The sequence below is a fragment of the Oncorhynchus kisutch genome, unplaced genomic scaffold, assembly GCF_002021735.2.
Source record: "Oncorhynchus kisutch isolate 150728-3 unplaced genomic scaffold, Okis_V2 Okis07a-Okis12b_hom, whole genome shotgun sequence".
NCBI lineage: Eukaryota > Metazoa > Chordata > Actinopteri > Salmoniformes > Salmonidae > Oncorhynchus > Oncorhynchus kisutch.
In genome coordinates, this window is record NW_022261984.1 from 4,934,352 (window position 1) to 4,950,581 (window position 16,230).

Sequence of the window (16,230 nt, forward strand, 5' to 3'; positions counted from 1 at the left end):
CACTGGCTCAATTCCCAGACTCTTTGCCTTCATAAAAAAACAAGACAGTTGAGCTGAGAGTTGAAGACGGGTAGAAAACACAAACCACACTTCATAGAAGAAGCTCTTTTTTTTTTCTTTCTTATTTTATCTTACCGGAGTCAATAGTTTTTGCTTTCTACTTCCTAACATATTTTAGTCCAAGATACAAGTATCTGAAATATATATCCAAAGCTACCTCCCACAAACCCTGACTCTGCCCTTTGGTTTCCTTATCTGGAGATCATGGGTAGGTCTAAAGTATGATCGGATATCAGCCTCCTCTTCAGACGCAGGCTAAGGATCAGGAGCTGTGAGCTACTAAATAGACCATGTTTCTCCTGTATTAGTAGCTTCTGGGGTTAAATTCGGCACCTCCTAGGTGCGGCCCAGAATACGGGACGAGTTTAGTGGTTCATTGTGAAGAATACAGCGAGGAAACGGTTACTGATATTTCTGTGGCTGCACAGGATCTAAGAGCAAACCTTTCAAACTGTGCAGATATGAGTGAAGTTAGGACTCTGAGTGGTAAGGTTCTGTTTAAAGTCTTGGATATATTCTGTTATTGTCTACACAAATGTTTTCTAAACTAAAAATACTGCTGTAATTAGTCAATTTATTACAAATGAATGCAGCCTAATTACGTTGAGCTCGTTATAATTATAATAATAATCGTACTGATTATTTCTCATGCAATAACTGAGATTCTGAATGTATAAATCAGACATACTCCGTGGGTGACGAAGGTCCAAGTTTACTCAATAGCGTCCTGAAATCAACTGATTTCCTGAAATCAAATGGCTCCTGAGGGAAAATCTTATTTGACGTAGCAAGTCTACAGTACACAGTTACAGTACACTCCCTGGTATATTATGTGCCTCTGGAATGCAGAAACACAAGTTTTCATTCAGTCTACTCCATGTTCGATGAGGAGATAGGCAATGAATAGGTTTGTTTGCTTTTCATGGTATTGTTTGGGAAGTAAGCCATTGTCAAATAACCATGACACTATTCAAATCACAAGTTCATATGAGAAGCTGAAGTTCCGGGTAAGTATGACTCTCAAATGAAATGTACTGCATGTGCAACCACTGCTGAGTCATCGAGAGGAGGTGTCTGATCTTGTATCCCTGGACCATAGGAGAGAGTAACCAGATGACCGTTATCCTCTTTGGCTATTGTAGAAACTCTATCTTTCTACTGCATGGGAATGCACAGTCTGCCTATTGAAGGTGACACAATATGATACGCCTTTTCGACAAACAACATAACTACCACGTTTGGGAAACAATACATTTTCTACGAGAGTATCCCAAGTGGTTTCTATACAGAGGAGAGGTATTAGTCTGTTGTGGTCATATAGGAATGTGTGTTTACTAGACCTGGTTCTCTATGATTTGGACAAGAAGTCCGGTACATTGCTTCCGCTTGTTTCAATGCTGAGAGTTTCAGAAAGGGAATGAAGTTAGCGGGAGATTTTGATACACGGTTAAAGAGCATTTGACATTTGAGTCATTTATCAGATGCTCTTATCCAGAGCGACTTACAGTTAGTTAGTGCATTCATCTTATTAAGACAGCAAGGTGAGACAACCATATCACAGCCACAGTAAATACACTTATCCTCAATAAAGAAGTTACTGCTAAAGAGCGGTTTTTCGGATCTTTCCTCTCACCCCTCTCGCTTCGTTTTCTTTGTCAGGAACCTGAATGCTGGTGTGGAGACAGGATGAGTGACACCACTGTACCGCCTGAGGGTGCAGAGAGTGGGAAGAGTGAACATGTCCGCCAATGGCTGCATAGTAGTCCCACCGCCCCACAGGAGTATAATGAGGACGTTGCAGGGTCAAGTCTTCTCTGCCCTGGTAAACAGGGCTTGGTGGCCCAGGATGAGAGAGCAGAGTCACCTAGCTGTCTGTCAATGAAGAGTGATCACTCAATGGGTCAGCCAATCAACTTCCACCGAGGACATGGCACAAGAGACAAAAGGTTTGGGCCTGTATTCACAGTCTCAGAGTAGGAGTGTTGCTATAGGATCAGCTTTGCCTTTTAGATCACAGTGAATAATATTATATGGACAGAGGGGAACTGATCCTCAATCAACACTACTACTGTGAGACACTTTAGGCCTTTTCACACTGAAATGTTCTTAGCCCTGGGCTAAGACTGACCCTGGGCTAACTTAATTATTTAATTATGCCAATGTGCTTTCATCAATTGAAAGCCCTTAATCTATTTTATGAGAATTTCTAAGATTTCTTGTTTGCATAAAATAGACGCAGACCAGTCTTTCAATAATAGGTAATAGAATTTATTCACGGAGCGCGCTCCCACTTAAGCACGTGCAGCAGTTTATATACAGATCATGACGTCATTTCATTGCTTTAACAGAATCCCCTCCTCTTGACCGGGACAAAGTGAGGTGAAAAGTTCATTCTAACTTACTAACACACTCCCAGATAACTTTTGACCCCTCAACATTATCGATCACCACTGAACTGACAGTTTTAATTAACAGAAAACCTAGGAATGCACTCACTGCCTTATCTAAAAACCCCAGAGCTAAGTTTCTGTAGGGTCAACCATAGGCTAACGACCTTATGTGTTTACACAGTCCACAACCCATTCGTTTCTGCCTAGTTGGAATGGTGTTCATTAACTTTAATTACTCCCTGTCCGTGTCACACAATCCCTTCTTATGAACTCATATTGTTAATCAGATATAATAAAACAGAGTATAAGTTTACTTAGTTACAGTTCTATTTAAAATGGTGATATTGTTTATTCATTTATCCATAATAAATCCAATCTTTTTTTGTCGGGTTTTTGTCCTCAGATGGAAGGATGAAATAGTATAAATGTACTTATTAAAATAGCAGAACTCATCACAAGCATATGAAAATGAAGTGAAAATGCAGATATTGTGATTGGACAGTGAAATATTCTATGCGTTTTTCTTGACCCCCGTTTCACACGGGCTATTTTGGCACCGGGTTTCTGGGTCTAGTCCTACAAAGTTGGACCTAACCCTGCTCCGGAGCAAGGCCAGCTAGCCCTGGGCTAAGGTTGGTGCTAGAATGTGTAAGTGTGAAGACTTGCATAGCCCTAGGCTAAAATCTCAATAAACCCAGGGATAAGGAGACTCGTGCAGTGTGAACACTGCATACGGATGAATATGGGTCCCGATTTCCAACTGTCTTTACAAGCTATGTTATAGGGTTAGGGGACTGACTGTATATTTCACAGGGAGGGTGCAGAGTCACCTACATCCAGCTGTGTGTCAATGAGGAGTGACCGCTCAATGGATCCACCGATAAACTACAAGAGAGAGTTTATTCCCAATCACAGGTCATTTATGATTTTCATAATGAGGACGTTGCAATGTGTCAATACGTCCAACAATCGACAAAAGACAAAAGGTCTGGGCCCATTTTCACAGTCTCAGAGTATACTCTAGGAGTATTGATTAGCATCAGTTTTGGTTAGCATCAGTACTGATTGGCTTCAGTTTTGATTAGCATCAGTTATGATTAGCATCAGTTATGATTAGCTTCAGTTTTGATTAGCATCAGTTATGATTAGCATCAGTTTTGATTAGCATCAGTTATGATTAGCTTCAGTTTTGATTAGCATCAGTTATGATTAGCATCAGTTATGATTAGCTTCAGTTTTGATTAGCATCAGTTATGATTAGCATCAGTTATGATTAGCATCAGTTATGATTAGCTTCAGTTTTGATTAGCATCAGTTTTGATTAGCATCAGTACTGATTAGCTTCAGTTTTGATTAGCATCAGTTTTGATTAGCATCAGTACTGATTAGCATCAGTTTTGATTAGCATCAGTACTGATTAGCATCCGTTATGATTAGCATCAGTTTTGATTAGCATCAGTTTTGATTAGCATCAGTACTGATTAGCATCAGTTTTGATTAGCATCAGTACTGATTAGCATCAGTTTTGATTAGCATCAGTTTTGAATATTATTTTGCATATGGTTTGATGACGGTTGAAAGCTCAGCCACAATTAAATAAATAGATTTTCATCTGTCTGGAAAAGTGCAGCGACTTTTTCCTGTTTCTCCAGTTTAGCATTTTGACTCCAGCACCCTCACCAAATTGGTTTGGGTGGGTGGTAGATTCTGCCTATTATCTATTAGATCATAATAGATCTACTCGGAGACACTTTGAATATGTGATTTCTAATAGACATCTTGCAGATCGGTAAAAGTGACTGTACATAAGCATAGGATTGATTAAAAACACACCTCAATTATTTTGTTTGCAGGGAGGGAGCAGACTCACCTACGCCCAGCTATCTGTCAATGAAGAGTGACCAGTCAATGGGTCCATCTTCAAGGTCATTTATGATTTTAATTAATAGATGATTTTTTAAATAATTTAAAGTATCTAAAGTGTGTCATGTAGGAATTCATTACTATAAAAAAAAAATCAACAAAATTAAAATGCACAATACCTTGCATGTATGTATAAAAAAACACATTTGAGGTGATCCAAAACATCAATTTGTTTAATTTCAAATGAATGTATTTGCACCAATCGTAGGATGATGACATCAGACACAACACAACTGTCCATTGGTGGAGTGCATGCAACAATGGTATGTTTGTAAGTTTTACGCTGAAACTCTATGTATGCATAGTAAATGTATATTCAGTGTATTGTTCTTAGTTTCAATAATAATAAGCAATAGGCATTGGTGATTTGGCAAATAAAAAATATCAACTATATGTGCAGGTACAGTAACTGTTAATTGGTTTAAAAAGAAATACAACTGCCTATGGTGATGATCGTTTTTATTTCTTGGGTTTTCAGCATACTGAACATCATGGCATGAACAGAGTCAGCAACCTCAGAGAATTCCCACAGAGAATCGAAGACTGGACGAAGGAGCATGTGAAAGAGTGGCTAATTAGTAGCCTCAAACTCCCTGAGGTCGCAACAGAACTTTATGAACAGGACGTGTGCGGAGCTAGCCTGGTTTGCATTGAGAAACAGGACTTGACTGATTTCGGGGTTAAGTTTGGGCCTGCGATTCAAATCATAAAAAATGTAGAGATACTGAGAAACGACTTGGAGAGTGTAGGGAGAAGCATGAGATCCCCTGAGAGTGATCCCTTCAGAAGACAGGAGAGATTTAGATTTAAAGCCATACCAGAAGCTAGGATGGGGTCACATGAGGAAACTCTGGATTCTGACAGTGTGAAATTGGAGTCGGTGGCGCCAAGTCTAAGCTCATCATGGACATCAGTGGAAGAACTGAGACATTCCGGTTCAGATGTTGCATCCCCCATTCTTCAGCCAATGGTAGAGTCGGAATCCATTCCAGCTTATGGAAATATGGAGGACAATACGAGACAAAGTGAGACGTCCATCTCATCATTTGACCACTTAAGAGAAACTGCTCCAAATCTGGAGAAGAGAATATGTCCCCCACGTCCCTTTGACCAAAACGACCTATCGTTCACATACATACAAAATGATACCTTCCCCCCTGAATCCGGTCCAAGCAATCTCATTGACCCGGTACATGAGTACAAGCTCCTGCCAAGCACAGAGGAAGCCAGTGAGATAGATATTCTGGAAAAGTTCAGCAATGAAGTGTTTCGTTTTTCCGCAGCCTGCATGAACTCTCGCACCAATGGGACCATTCATTTTGGGGTGACAGGCGGGCACGGACACATGCATGGACAGGTGATTGGGCAAAACCTGCCATCATTCAATATGTATACAGACAGGTTTGACATGCATCTCAAGGAACACTTTGGAGAAGAAACAAATATCGCAAGAGCATGCATCAGACCTCCAAAATTCTTTCAGGTTCAACGTCTAGATGGCGCGACTTCAGACAAGTGGGTGATAGAAGTTGATGTTGTCCCAAGTTATTCACAGACTCAAGAGAAGCTTTTCTATACCTCAATAATATCTGAACAAAATGGAGAAGAATACAAAACTGAATGTCTATTTATTCGACAAGGTCCAAAGAGCATCAACATTCTTGCAAACAATAATCCCAGAAGTCTACAGGAGAAGATGAGAGGTTTGACAGAGGAAGTCAAATGTTGGTCATCAGCACGTAAGTCAAAAGAGGAGAGCAACTGTCAGCAGATAACCCAAAACCAAAACCACCAAGGTCAGAGGCTAAAACAATTGATTACTCATGGGAGAGACACACTTGAAAGCTCATTGCAAGTTATAGTTGTCACAAACAAGTGCCACCCCAGTCTTCATGAACATTTGGGGTTTTTGAAGGAGATGAAGTTGTTTGCAGTGCTGGAGTTTGACCCAGAATCTGACATGAACGGGACATGCAGTTTCTACAGAACAGATCGCATAGCGAATCTTCATTACCCTCGAATGTACAATACTAATGACAATGTCTCCACTGTTATCGGAAAGCTGAACTTGTTTAAGCAGACAAGCTGGGTCTTTTGTAATGGTCGAGCAAATGAGGTCAGTGAAGCAGACAGACCTTTCAGTACCAGTGAATGGCTGAAGAAACGTGCTGGAGAAATCAGCGATATGGTTTCATTTCTCTGCAATCCAGACGTCTTGTCGAAAGACAGACTACTTGTGGTGTTCATGCTTCACTCAGGAGTCACTGACATCTCATGCCCTATACTTGAGGCCTTTTGTGCGATCTATCGCACTCTTGAGGGTGAGGATAATATGCTCTGCATATGCAAAGATTCAAATGTATTCAGTCAATGGAGAGACATGATAAACACTCGCTGCAAAGTGGATATTACTAGTAAATGTATCTACGAATTGAGCCTGACTGAAATCGACTGCACCATCAGGAAAATCAAAGAACCCCAGACACGGTCCTCTAGGAGATATCTGCCATCTTCTGGCTCCAGTTCAGTCCTCCTGACACAAAAAGACGAAGAGCTGATGACCGTACTTGATATACTGAGTGAAAATGAATGTGAGAACACTGAAATTGAAACCAAAGACACTTTTGAGGAATTCAAGACCAACACGGAGGAGGACTTTTACAGAGGCGGACAAGTGACTTGGTGGAACTTCTACTTGTCCGAGAGGCCAGGTTGTCTGCCATTCATCAAACGTGACAAGTATGAGGATCTTCACAACCTGATCACACCTACAGAGGGGTACACATCACCATGCATAATAATAAACCTCTTCCATCATCCAGGATGTGGTGGAACAACACTGGCCATGCACGTTTTGTGGAACTTGAGATGTAAATTCAGATGTGCTGTTCTGAAAAACACCACAGCACAGAACAGTGAGATCGCAGTCCAAGTCACACACCTGCTGACCTGTGGCAAAGAGAAGCAGTTGAGTTATTCTCCTGTTCTACTCTTGGTGGACAACTGGGAGGACGTTGAAGACCTACAGAGATGCATACTAAGTGCAGCCAACGAGAAGAAGAAACCTGACACTCTGATGGTCATCATACTGAACTGTGAGAGATCCCAGATTCCAGCAGAGAGCTCCAGAAACAGCCGACTTGACAATGTGTTCATGATCAACAAGCTCTCCACCAAAGAGCAGAGCTTCTTTGAGGTGAAACTGAAAGAGCTCAAAGGTCACCATCAAAAACCTGAAACGTTCTACGCCTTCATGATCATGACAAACAATTTCAGTGAGAAGTACATCAAGAATCTGGTGTGCAACACCCTGAAAGACCTTGACACCTCCAGAAAAGAAGGACAGCTATTTTCACTCTTAGCTTTGCTAAATACATATGTGAACGGCTCCTACATGGCCCTGTCCCTATGTGAGGATTTTGTGGGGATTAGGAATGCTCTGTGGGGAAAAGAGACACTTGAGGACAAAATGAACCCATACTCCACGCTACTGATGCGCTTCAACATTGAAGAGCACGGCACTTATCAGGCAGTTCGGTTTCTACACCAAATGATTGCAAGTAATTGCCTCAAAGTCCTCATCGGAAAGCACAAGCTTCAACTGGGGGAAATAACAACCAGTCTGTTACACTGTGACTTGCTGTACAAATCTGGCATGGGTAAGGACATCCTGGTTCAAAACATCCAAAGTATGCTGATCACGCGGCAACGAAAGGAACTTGGACATGACAAAGATACACTCTTCTCTCCTTTGATTGAAGACATACAGACGGATGAGGGAACCAGCCAAATCAAAGAAGTTCTTGTAAGAGCAACAATGAGATTTGACAAAAACGCAACTCTGCCACAAGCTTTGGCAAGGCATTTCTATCTGAAAGAGAAGGATTATATATCTGCTCTGCAATGGGCCAAGGATGCACAGCAGAAAATGTACAATTCTTACATTGCAGACACATTGGGACAGGTGTACAAAAGCCACCTGAAATATGAAATTGAACGTGCTGAGGAGCTCACTCCAGAAGGGTTAGACAAATGCCTAAAATTAGCATTTCAGGCCACCAAAGCATTCAGAGATTCACAGGAACTCGCAAAGAAGGATGAGACAATGGATTCCCTTGATCTGCCCAACAGAAAGAGGCAACGAACCTACAACACATCTGGGTATGTCGGTGAAATGGAAGTTTCAATGATTGTTTTTGATATCATCAAAGATATTCCTTTCTTCAACAAAAGTGACGCACTCCAGCGAGACAAAATGCTGCAGTTCCTCAAAAACCACTTGCCAGTGAGTGATTTTCATGAAACAACAAACAGTACAAATGATCAATTCATTGCTGTTCTGTCAGACCACGAGAAATTCCTGGTCTCTTTGAAGCCACGGCTGAAGGAGATGTTCAGTTTTTTTGAGAACTACTTCACATATCTGAAGCCAAGGTCAATTGAGAAGGAGACAGCAGAGGACAGAAACAAACGGAAAGTATCAGAGCTCTTCAAGAAGTACATTCACATCTTCTGTTCCTCGGGAGAAGAGAGAGCCTCTGAAAGGGCCAGTAAACCAAAACTGAGTCTCCGGCAGGAGATAGAGGAGCAGCGGAACTATTTGGAGCAAAAGCGAGCAGATTCATTTGCTGGTCTTCTCCAGTATCTGAATGAGAAGAATGGGAATCAAATTGAATTAATTCTGAAGAAATGGCAGTTCATTGTTCAAAATTCTACACGGAAACTCATGGCTGACCGGATCAATTTCATCCTTGCAAACATTGTTCTTCACTGCATTAAGCAAAGCTCAACATTGCTGAAGAGGTACGAGGAGCTGGTCTCCCTTCTCAACGAGGCACTGCAAGAAGAGGGAACCCATTCAAACTGCACAGAGCTGTACTACCTCTCAATGTTGCTGATGTGGCCAAGAAAGGACAACCTGCTTGAGAGCACCACAACGTTCAAAAACATTGGCACGTATGTCACTTCATCGAAGAAATCTTTCCATCGTCGCTTCTCCCACATATTTCTGGCGAAGAGTTGCATCGCACATTTCTACCTCGGGAAATCAAGAGGACTGAGGAGAATAATTCACAAAGGCAGGCTTGATCAGTTGCTGTACAAAGAGGGACCCAAAACATCACACAAGAAGGCCTCATCCAAAGATAGACCCCCAAACCCGCATCAACTGTGGCAAAGTGGAGCAATATGGAGGGATCCTGAGATACAAAACCTGTTACAACGGGTCAAAGGGAAAACGGAAAACGGTGACATTTATGTTTACTACGGGGGCAATCTGAAAATCTCAGTGCGTCCAGTATACCTTGGTGGAGTCCGGAGTGGATGCAGTACGGAGGAGGTCTCCTTTTACCTTGGATTCACCATGGAGGGACCCGTCGCTTATGACATAAAGTATGAAAATGACCGGTAAACAGCTTACCATCAGGCAGACTGAGGAAGGGATGCAAGCGTTTGCACTTAGGGAAAGGAAAGGCTTCCATTGAAGTTATATAGGCCTATAGGGTTTGACTGGGGTGAATGTCTGTGAACCAGCACAGAATCACATTAGGTAAGATACCAGTGTGCTCTTGTCACTGTGTGAGGAAACCCAACCTCAACCACCTGCATATAATCAAAGCAGAGAGAACAGGTGTCGGGTGACATTCAGCAATGAATCATTCATGCTTTTAAAGGTGAAACAATGACAATCAATCTTGCATCAGAATGGTTTGTAATGTCTCTTAAGTCCCTCTAATTTGGTCTCTAAGTCCCTGTAATTTTGTTTCTAAGTCCCTCTAATTTGGTCTCTAAGTCCCTCTAATTTGGTCTCTAAGTCCTTGTAATTTTGTCTCTAAGTCCCTGTAATTTGGTCTCTAAGTCCCTGTAATTTGGTCTCTAAGTCCCTGTAATTCTTTCTCTAAGTCCCTGTAATTTGGTCTCTAAGTCCCTGTAATTTGGTCTCTAAGTCCCTGTAATTTGGTCTCTAAGTCCCTGTAATTTGGTCTCTAAGTCCCTGTAATTCTTTCTCTAAGTCCCTGTAATTTGGTCTCTAAGTCCCTGTAATTTGGTCTCTAAGTCCCTGTAATTTGGTCTCTAAGTCCCTGTAATTTGGTCTCTAAGTCCCTGTAATTAGGTCTCTAAGTCCCTGTAATTTGGTCTCTAAGTCCCTGTAATTCTGTCTCTAAGTCCCTGTAATTGTAACATACAGTACTATACAGTAGCAGACCAATGAACAAGGATTGTAGACCTATAAACCATTTGCATCTATTCAATGCTTTAAACATGTTTTATGGTTTTGCATTGTGTTTATTGAAACTACGGAATGATTATTATGTTACAAGGCATATTGACTTTCTGCAAGTTATGTATCTTCTTCAGATGTTTGTCTAAATACATTCAATTGTGTGGTTATTTGAAATTATATGCTACATTATTTACAAGAGAAAATAAATTAGGAGAAAACCTATTGTCAATGTTTGTTAATGGAATAAAGAGAATTGCATACTATATATATATATACAGTATATACCTGTATATATTTGAGGATATTTTTTTCCCCTGAATGTTCTGTAAAACAATTATGATTCTATAAAAAAATGTTACCTGCATGTCTTGCACCCTACTGAAAATATTTTAATATGTGACACTTTTCAAATCAAATCGTATTGGTCACATACACATGTTTAGCAGATGTTATTGCGGGTGTAGCGAAATGCTTGTGCTTCTAGCTCCGACAGTGCAATAACATCTAACAACATATACCCAAAACACACAAATCTTAAGTAAGGAATGGAATTAAGAATATATGCAGATATGGACGACCAATGTCAGAGCGGCATGGACTTAGATACAGTAGAAAAATATAGAATTAAGCAATAAGGCACGAGGGGGTGTGGTATATGACCAATATACCTCGGCCAATATACAATTTTGAACCTGGTAGTGTGCCAAATGAATATTCATAACCTACATTAAAGCACTGTTTGATTTACCAGAACATGTTTCATGTGCCACTGGCTTTTCTATATCTTACCATCTGCCAATGTTCAGCTGGAAAACTATACAAAATGGCCATCCCTGGAATATACTGGTCCTGATCAGTAGGAATGTTATTTTTCAAATAGAAACACAGCAGGCAGATAGAGACTATCTATCATGATTTTATTAATTTGCTACAAAAAAAAAGGATTTTGCTGTTTTAGTCACTGAAATACAGTTTGTCAGAATAACTGGTCTGACACCACCCTCTACTGGACCAACACAAATCACACACTGTCAGTGTGGGGCCGATTACGTGTTAACTAGGTATTCTTGTGATTTTTTTTTATACAATAGGGTCCCCCAAAGAAGTGTGTGAGGTGCTGATTGTGAGAATGTAGACTTTCTCTCAGTCAAGCTGTCCAATACAATAACGGTTGTTGTAGACAACATGTAGTGTCCGTATGCTTGTGTACTTACTGTATCTGTCTGTCTGCCATTTTCTCACATTACAACGTAATTAACTTCCAAAACCAATGTAAAGTAAAGGGTTCCCAAAAGTTTCCAAAACTATAGCCCAACAGACTTAGCTAGCTACTGCTACTCCTTTATAGCCGCACGACAGCAAGCAAGATATAGTAATAAACAATTATTCTAAAGGGAGCTAAGAAAGTAGGCTATTTACCGGATATCTAAATGAACGCAAACCAACGCAAGGTTCGCTATTATGAAGGCATTTCTTTATAAAACATAATGAATAGCAAACGTTTGGCATGGCTTTATGCAATGGTTGCGTAAACCACGGGTAATGTTCTTCTTCATTTTTCCAATGTATTATAATTGTAGTATTCCCCACAATATTTATGGTTAAACAATCTACAGTAAATTGTCAGGTTCATCTACTGGTAATTTGAGTTAAGTCCTGTATGTCAGGATGGCCGAGCGGTCTAAGGCGCTGCGTTCAGGTCGCAGTCTCCCCTGGAGGCGTGGGTTCGAATCCCACTTCTGACATTAATTTTTGTAATGTAGATGCAATATGCCTTTGTAACATATTTATATTCCACAGGAAATGAATGTCAAAAAATGTTGTTCAGTGTTATAACACTTTGACCCAAAAATGAAAGGTACAGATCAACCATTTTACTTCTTTAAGGTTTTTGTTTCCTTACATTGAAAGCAGTCTATGACTGTGAATGAGTCACTGCAATACACACTATGATTTGGTAAACTAACCTCTGCACTGATTTTGCAACATGTATAAATGCAAAGACAATAGTTAAGCATGGTGTTGTGCCAATAAATTATATATAGACTAGATGACTTATAGGGGGCGCTGTGTTGAAGCCAAACATTCCTCCATTTTGGCACTCCCCTTGTTTGTAATTAATATTTTGGAAGCTATAGAAATGCATTTCTTAATGTCTACATTTGTTTTTGCCACATGTATTATATTACAGACACCTAAATGCATACTTTACAATTATATTATGTGAGGTAAACATACATATAAAAAATCTATATATATTTATTATATTACTAATGTTACTATCCCCAGTACAACAAAAAAATACTTAAAAACATGTCATTTTGTCCTGAAACATTTAAAGCTGCAAAGGGTCACTTTTTTGGGTGACCCTACAAAATTCAGACAGAAATTTGAGTTATAGATCTGTCATTATCATTGAAATCAATTCTAAGAAGCTTAGATCTATGCTATGTGCACAATTTCTATTCTTCCCATTCTTAACTTTCATTTCTGCATCTTTTACTTTTGATTTTGTTCACCAGCTTCAAACAACTGAAAATACAATATTTTTGGTTATTGAAAACATATTTCACAGCTGTTTCGATGGTACAATGACTCTCTACGCTATACTTGCTTGTTTGATCACAAACGTATATTAGGCAAACTATTAGAATTTTTGCAACCAGGAAATGGCAGAGACATTTCTGCATAATGTCCCTTTAAAATGATCTAGGCTATTATGATGTTTTGAAGCCATTCATACAGTTTTCACGTTGCATGTACACACATACATAGCTAATTCAATTGATAAATGAAATAAAAAGTCACGGTAACTTAGCCCAGAGTTTAGATTCTACGATCAGTGTTTATTCATGGATGCAAAGGGAAGCCAGGCTTCCCCCGCAATAAACATACAATTATTTATCCTTGTCTCTCTGTTTTTCAAACTTTTCCTTCAATTTGCAAGAGGCTGAATGTATCTCACCAGAGAAAGCATCAGAGCGAGCGAAACAAAGGCCATCTTGCTCTGTATGTGTAGCCCGATTATCGGATGCTGTCTTGACAAAAAGAGTATGACATTGTTGCCGCCCGTAGCATTGGATGCAAGGGAAGCCAGCAAGCATTTGGCCTCCCCTGATTAAAAAAATAAATAAAAAATGATAACCAATCAGCGTTGAGCTAAACTGAGTGAGCTCAACTGTGAATGGCTCGAGCACACAAAAAAAGGAAGCCAGTTTGGATTTGGCTTTATCTCTTTTTAACGTTGTCCTCCAGTGGCTAGCTAGCTAAAATTGTCCCTTTCTTAAATTAACAATGGATTTAAATAGGGATTTGGAGTTGTGATTTTACTTAATTCTCCATACTGGACAATGATTATAACAGAGATTCGGATCCAACCATAAATTCATACATTGTCCCCCTGGCCTGAGGGGATGGAAGTTAAATATGTAGCTAGATGTAGTAGGCTAATGTTAACTAACAGGCCTCGCGCATCGTTGCCCATGAAAGGAATTTAGGCTAGCGAGCAAGCATTTTAGCCAAATATATACATATTTCCATTAGAGAACTCCTACTGTGAAGTGTGCATGTGCAACAACTCAATTCGCCCTCCTTCTAAACAATGCAGTTTTTTGAGACTTTGGCAAAGGGCAGTCTACAAAACCTTGTGTACTCTGTTCGTAAGAGATTTTAGTTTTGTGAACAGAGAACAGCATGGAGGTCGAATGTTTCATCGATGACAAAATTAGCAGAATGCCGGCCAAAATCCAACTCGCTCCATCTTCTCCCACTGCCGGACACTGGGCTTCCTCTGGTGAGTGGAAATGCCAAATGGATACTTCAGATTTATACATCTGGTGAACCGTCTGGCTCATTGCTCTACCTGTTTGTGTGCTGTATGAGAGTCATAGACCGTTTTGGCCACATGAAAGACAGGAGGATGTCTTTGGCGTTTCTCTACAAGTAGGGTGAGTCAACATGTTTTTTCTACTTGCTCGCACGCACACACACACACACACACACACACACACACACACACACACACACACACACACACACACACACACACACACACACACACACACACACACACACACACACACACACACACACACACAATCAGTGTCATGCACAGCCACATCATATTTAGCTAACAGGAATGTGGCAGGTACTTCATGTTTTTGATGGAAGACCAGGTGTGTTGCATTTAGGCAATCACTGAACTGATCAATTAGCTGGTATGGTGCCTCTTTGGAACAAAATCCTGCTGGACATAAGAGACTCCAGGAACAGGGTTGCCTTCCCCTGGTCTACACGAAGGGACTAGTTAGGGGTTGTTTTTGAACAGGGACTCTTTTTTTCTACGAGAACCCTTCTTCATGCAAGGCACTTCTGATTAGCGTTGTTACTGTAAGTATCATCATTTGGGAATTACCAGCTTTAATAAACGGTGTTGTGATAATGTGTTATTGTCACACAGGACTAGGTGTATGTGCAGGAATCAGACGCAGAGAGAGAGAGTAACGGAGTAAAGTGCTTTACTATTGCACACCAAACTGATAAGCCCAATAAAATACAGGGCGCAGGATACTATACTAGACAACCCAAAACCACAGGGTGTCCAGTATAGAAAACAAAATACACCACGACCTAATATGTACACACGTAACAAAAGACAATCCTGCACAAAACAAGGGCGGGTCAAACTACTACATATAGTTAAGCTAATTAAACCAAAATATACACAGGTGAAACTAATAAGACAAAACCAACAGACAAACGAAAAAGGGATCGGTAGCGGCTAGTAGGACGGTGACGACGACCGCCGAGCACCACCCGAACAGGCAGGGGAGCCAACTTCGGCGGAAGTCGTGAGTTATTTAAAGAAAAATGTCCTCACTGAATAAAAACAAACATTGAGTGGAATATCTGCTCTTTGTCTTTAAATATCATCACATGATAATCTATGGTTCTAGTCAATTCAGTTTAATTTAATTCAACTGACACAGCATCTGTTCCTCCAAACACGGCTCCTGCTGCATGAAACACCCTGTTATTTTCTGTTTTTTAAATGTTTTGTGTGTAGCTGATGTGTAGTCCGGTTGGTGATGTAATGAACACAGAACAGAAACCACATTGGTCTCAATAATCTTTATTGATCAGAAAAGTGAGCTAGTTAAACTTTCAGTAGTGATAGGTTCTAAGTTCTGGTACAAATTCCATCCGGATTGTTCTTTTTGATCTGTTTTATGTCACTCTAGTAGCTCACAATAGAGTTCCTTATTAGATCTGAGTTCCTTATTATATCTGAGTTCCTTATTAGATCACATTTTCCGTCAGCAGGACAGTGCTGACCATATTTGAGACGAAATTGGTAGATTGCTCTTGCGCCTCTTTCAGCACCTCTATGACTTTGTTAAATGTATCTGCCTCTATTCCACCTTTTACAGGAGTGTCGGGACCCCAGGACGCCATTTCAATAGTTTTCATTTATGTGCCTCTCCCAACAATGTCTTGGGTGTTTAGATATCCTCACCCACAGCACTATTAGCCTCTATTAAAATGTTTTCCGGGTAGTGATACCCTCTTCCCCAGATTGTAGTGACAGTATAGGTCCCTAATCATTTGGTCACGGGACCTAATACTTTGTGATAA

General features: G+C 40.3%; 1 protein-coding gene and 1 non-coding gene across 4 annotated transcripts; both read left to right on the forward strand.

Annotated features, from left to right (window-relative positions):
• Positions 1-309: 309 nt before the first annotated feature.
• LOC109877612 (sterile alpha motif domain-containing protein 9) lies at positions 310-10,876 on the forward strand. 3 transcript variants are annotated; one of them, XM_020469825.2, is made up of 5 exons: positions 310-546; positions 1,720-2,006; positions 4,304-4,375; positions 4,582-4,636; positions 4,852-10,876. In XM_020469825.2, the coding sequence occupies exons 2-5, from the start codon at positions 1,747-1,749 to the stop codon at positions 9,781-9,783; spliced, it is 5,319 nt and encodes a 1,772-aa protein (XP_020325414.2). In that variant the 5' UTR covers positions 310-546; positions 1,720-1,746; the 3' UTR covers positions 9,784-10,876. The 3 variants fall into 3 exon arrangements, with proteins under 3 accessions (XP_020325414.2, XP_031670840.1, XP_031670841.1); XM_031814980.1 differs by lacking the exon at positions 4,582-4,636; XM_031814981.1 differs by lacking the exons at positions 4,304-4,375; positions 4,582-4,636.
• A 1,382-nt stretch (positions 10,877-12,258) lies between these two features.
• Positions 12,259-12,341, forward strand: trnal-cag (transfer RNA leucine (anticodon CAG)). Its single transcript has one exon. It is a non-coding gene; the product is annotated as a tRNA-Leu (tRNA).
• The last annotated feature ends 3,889 nt before the right edge of the window (positions 12,342-16,230 follow it).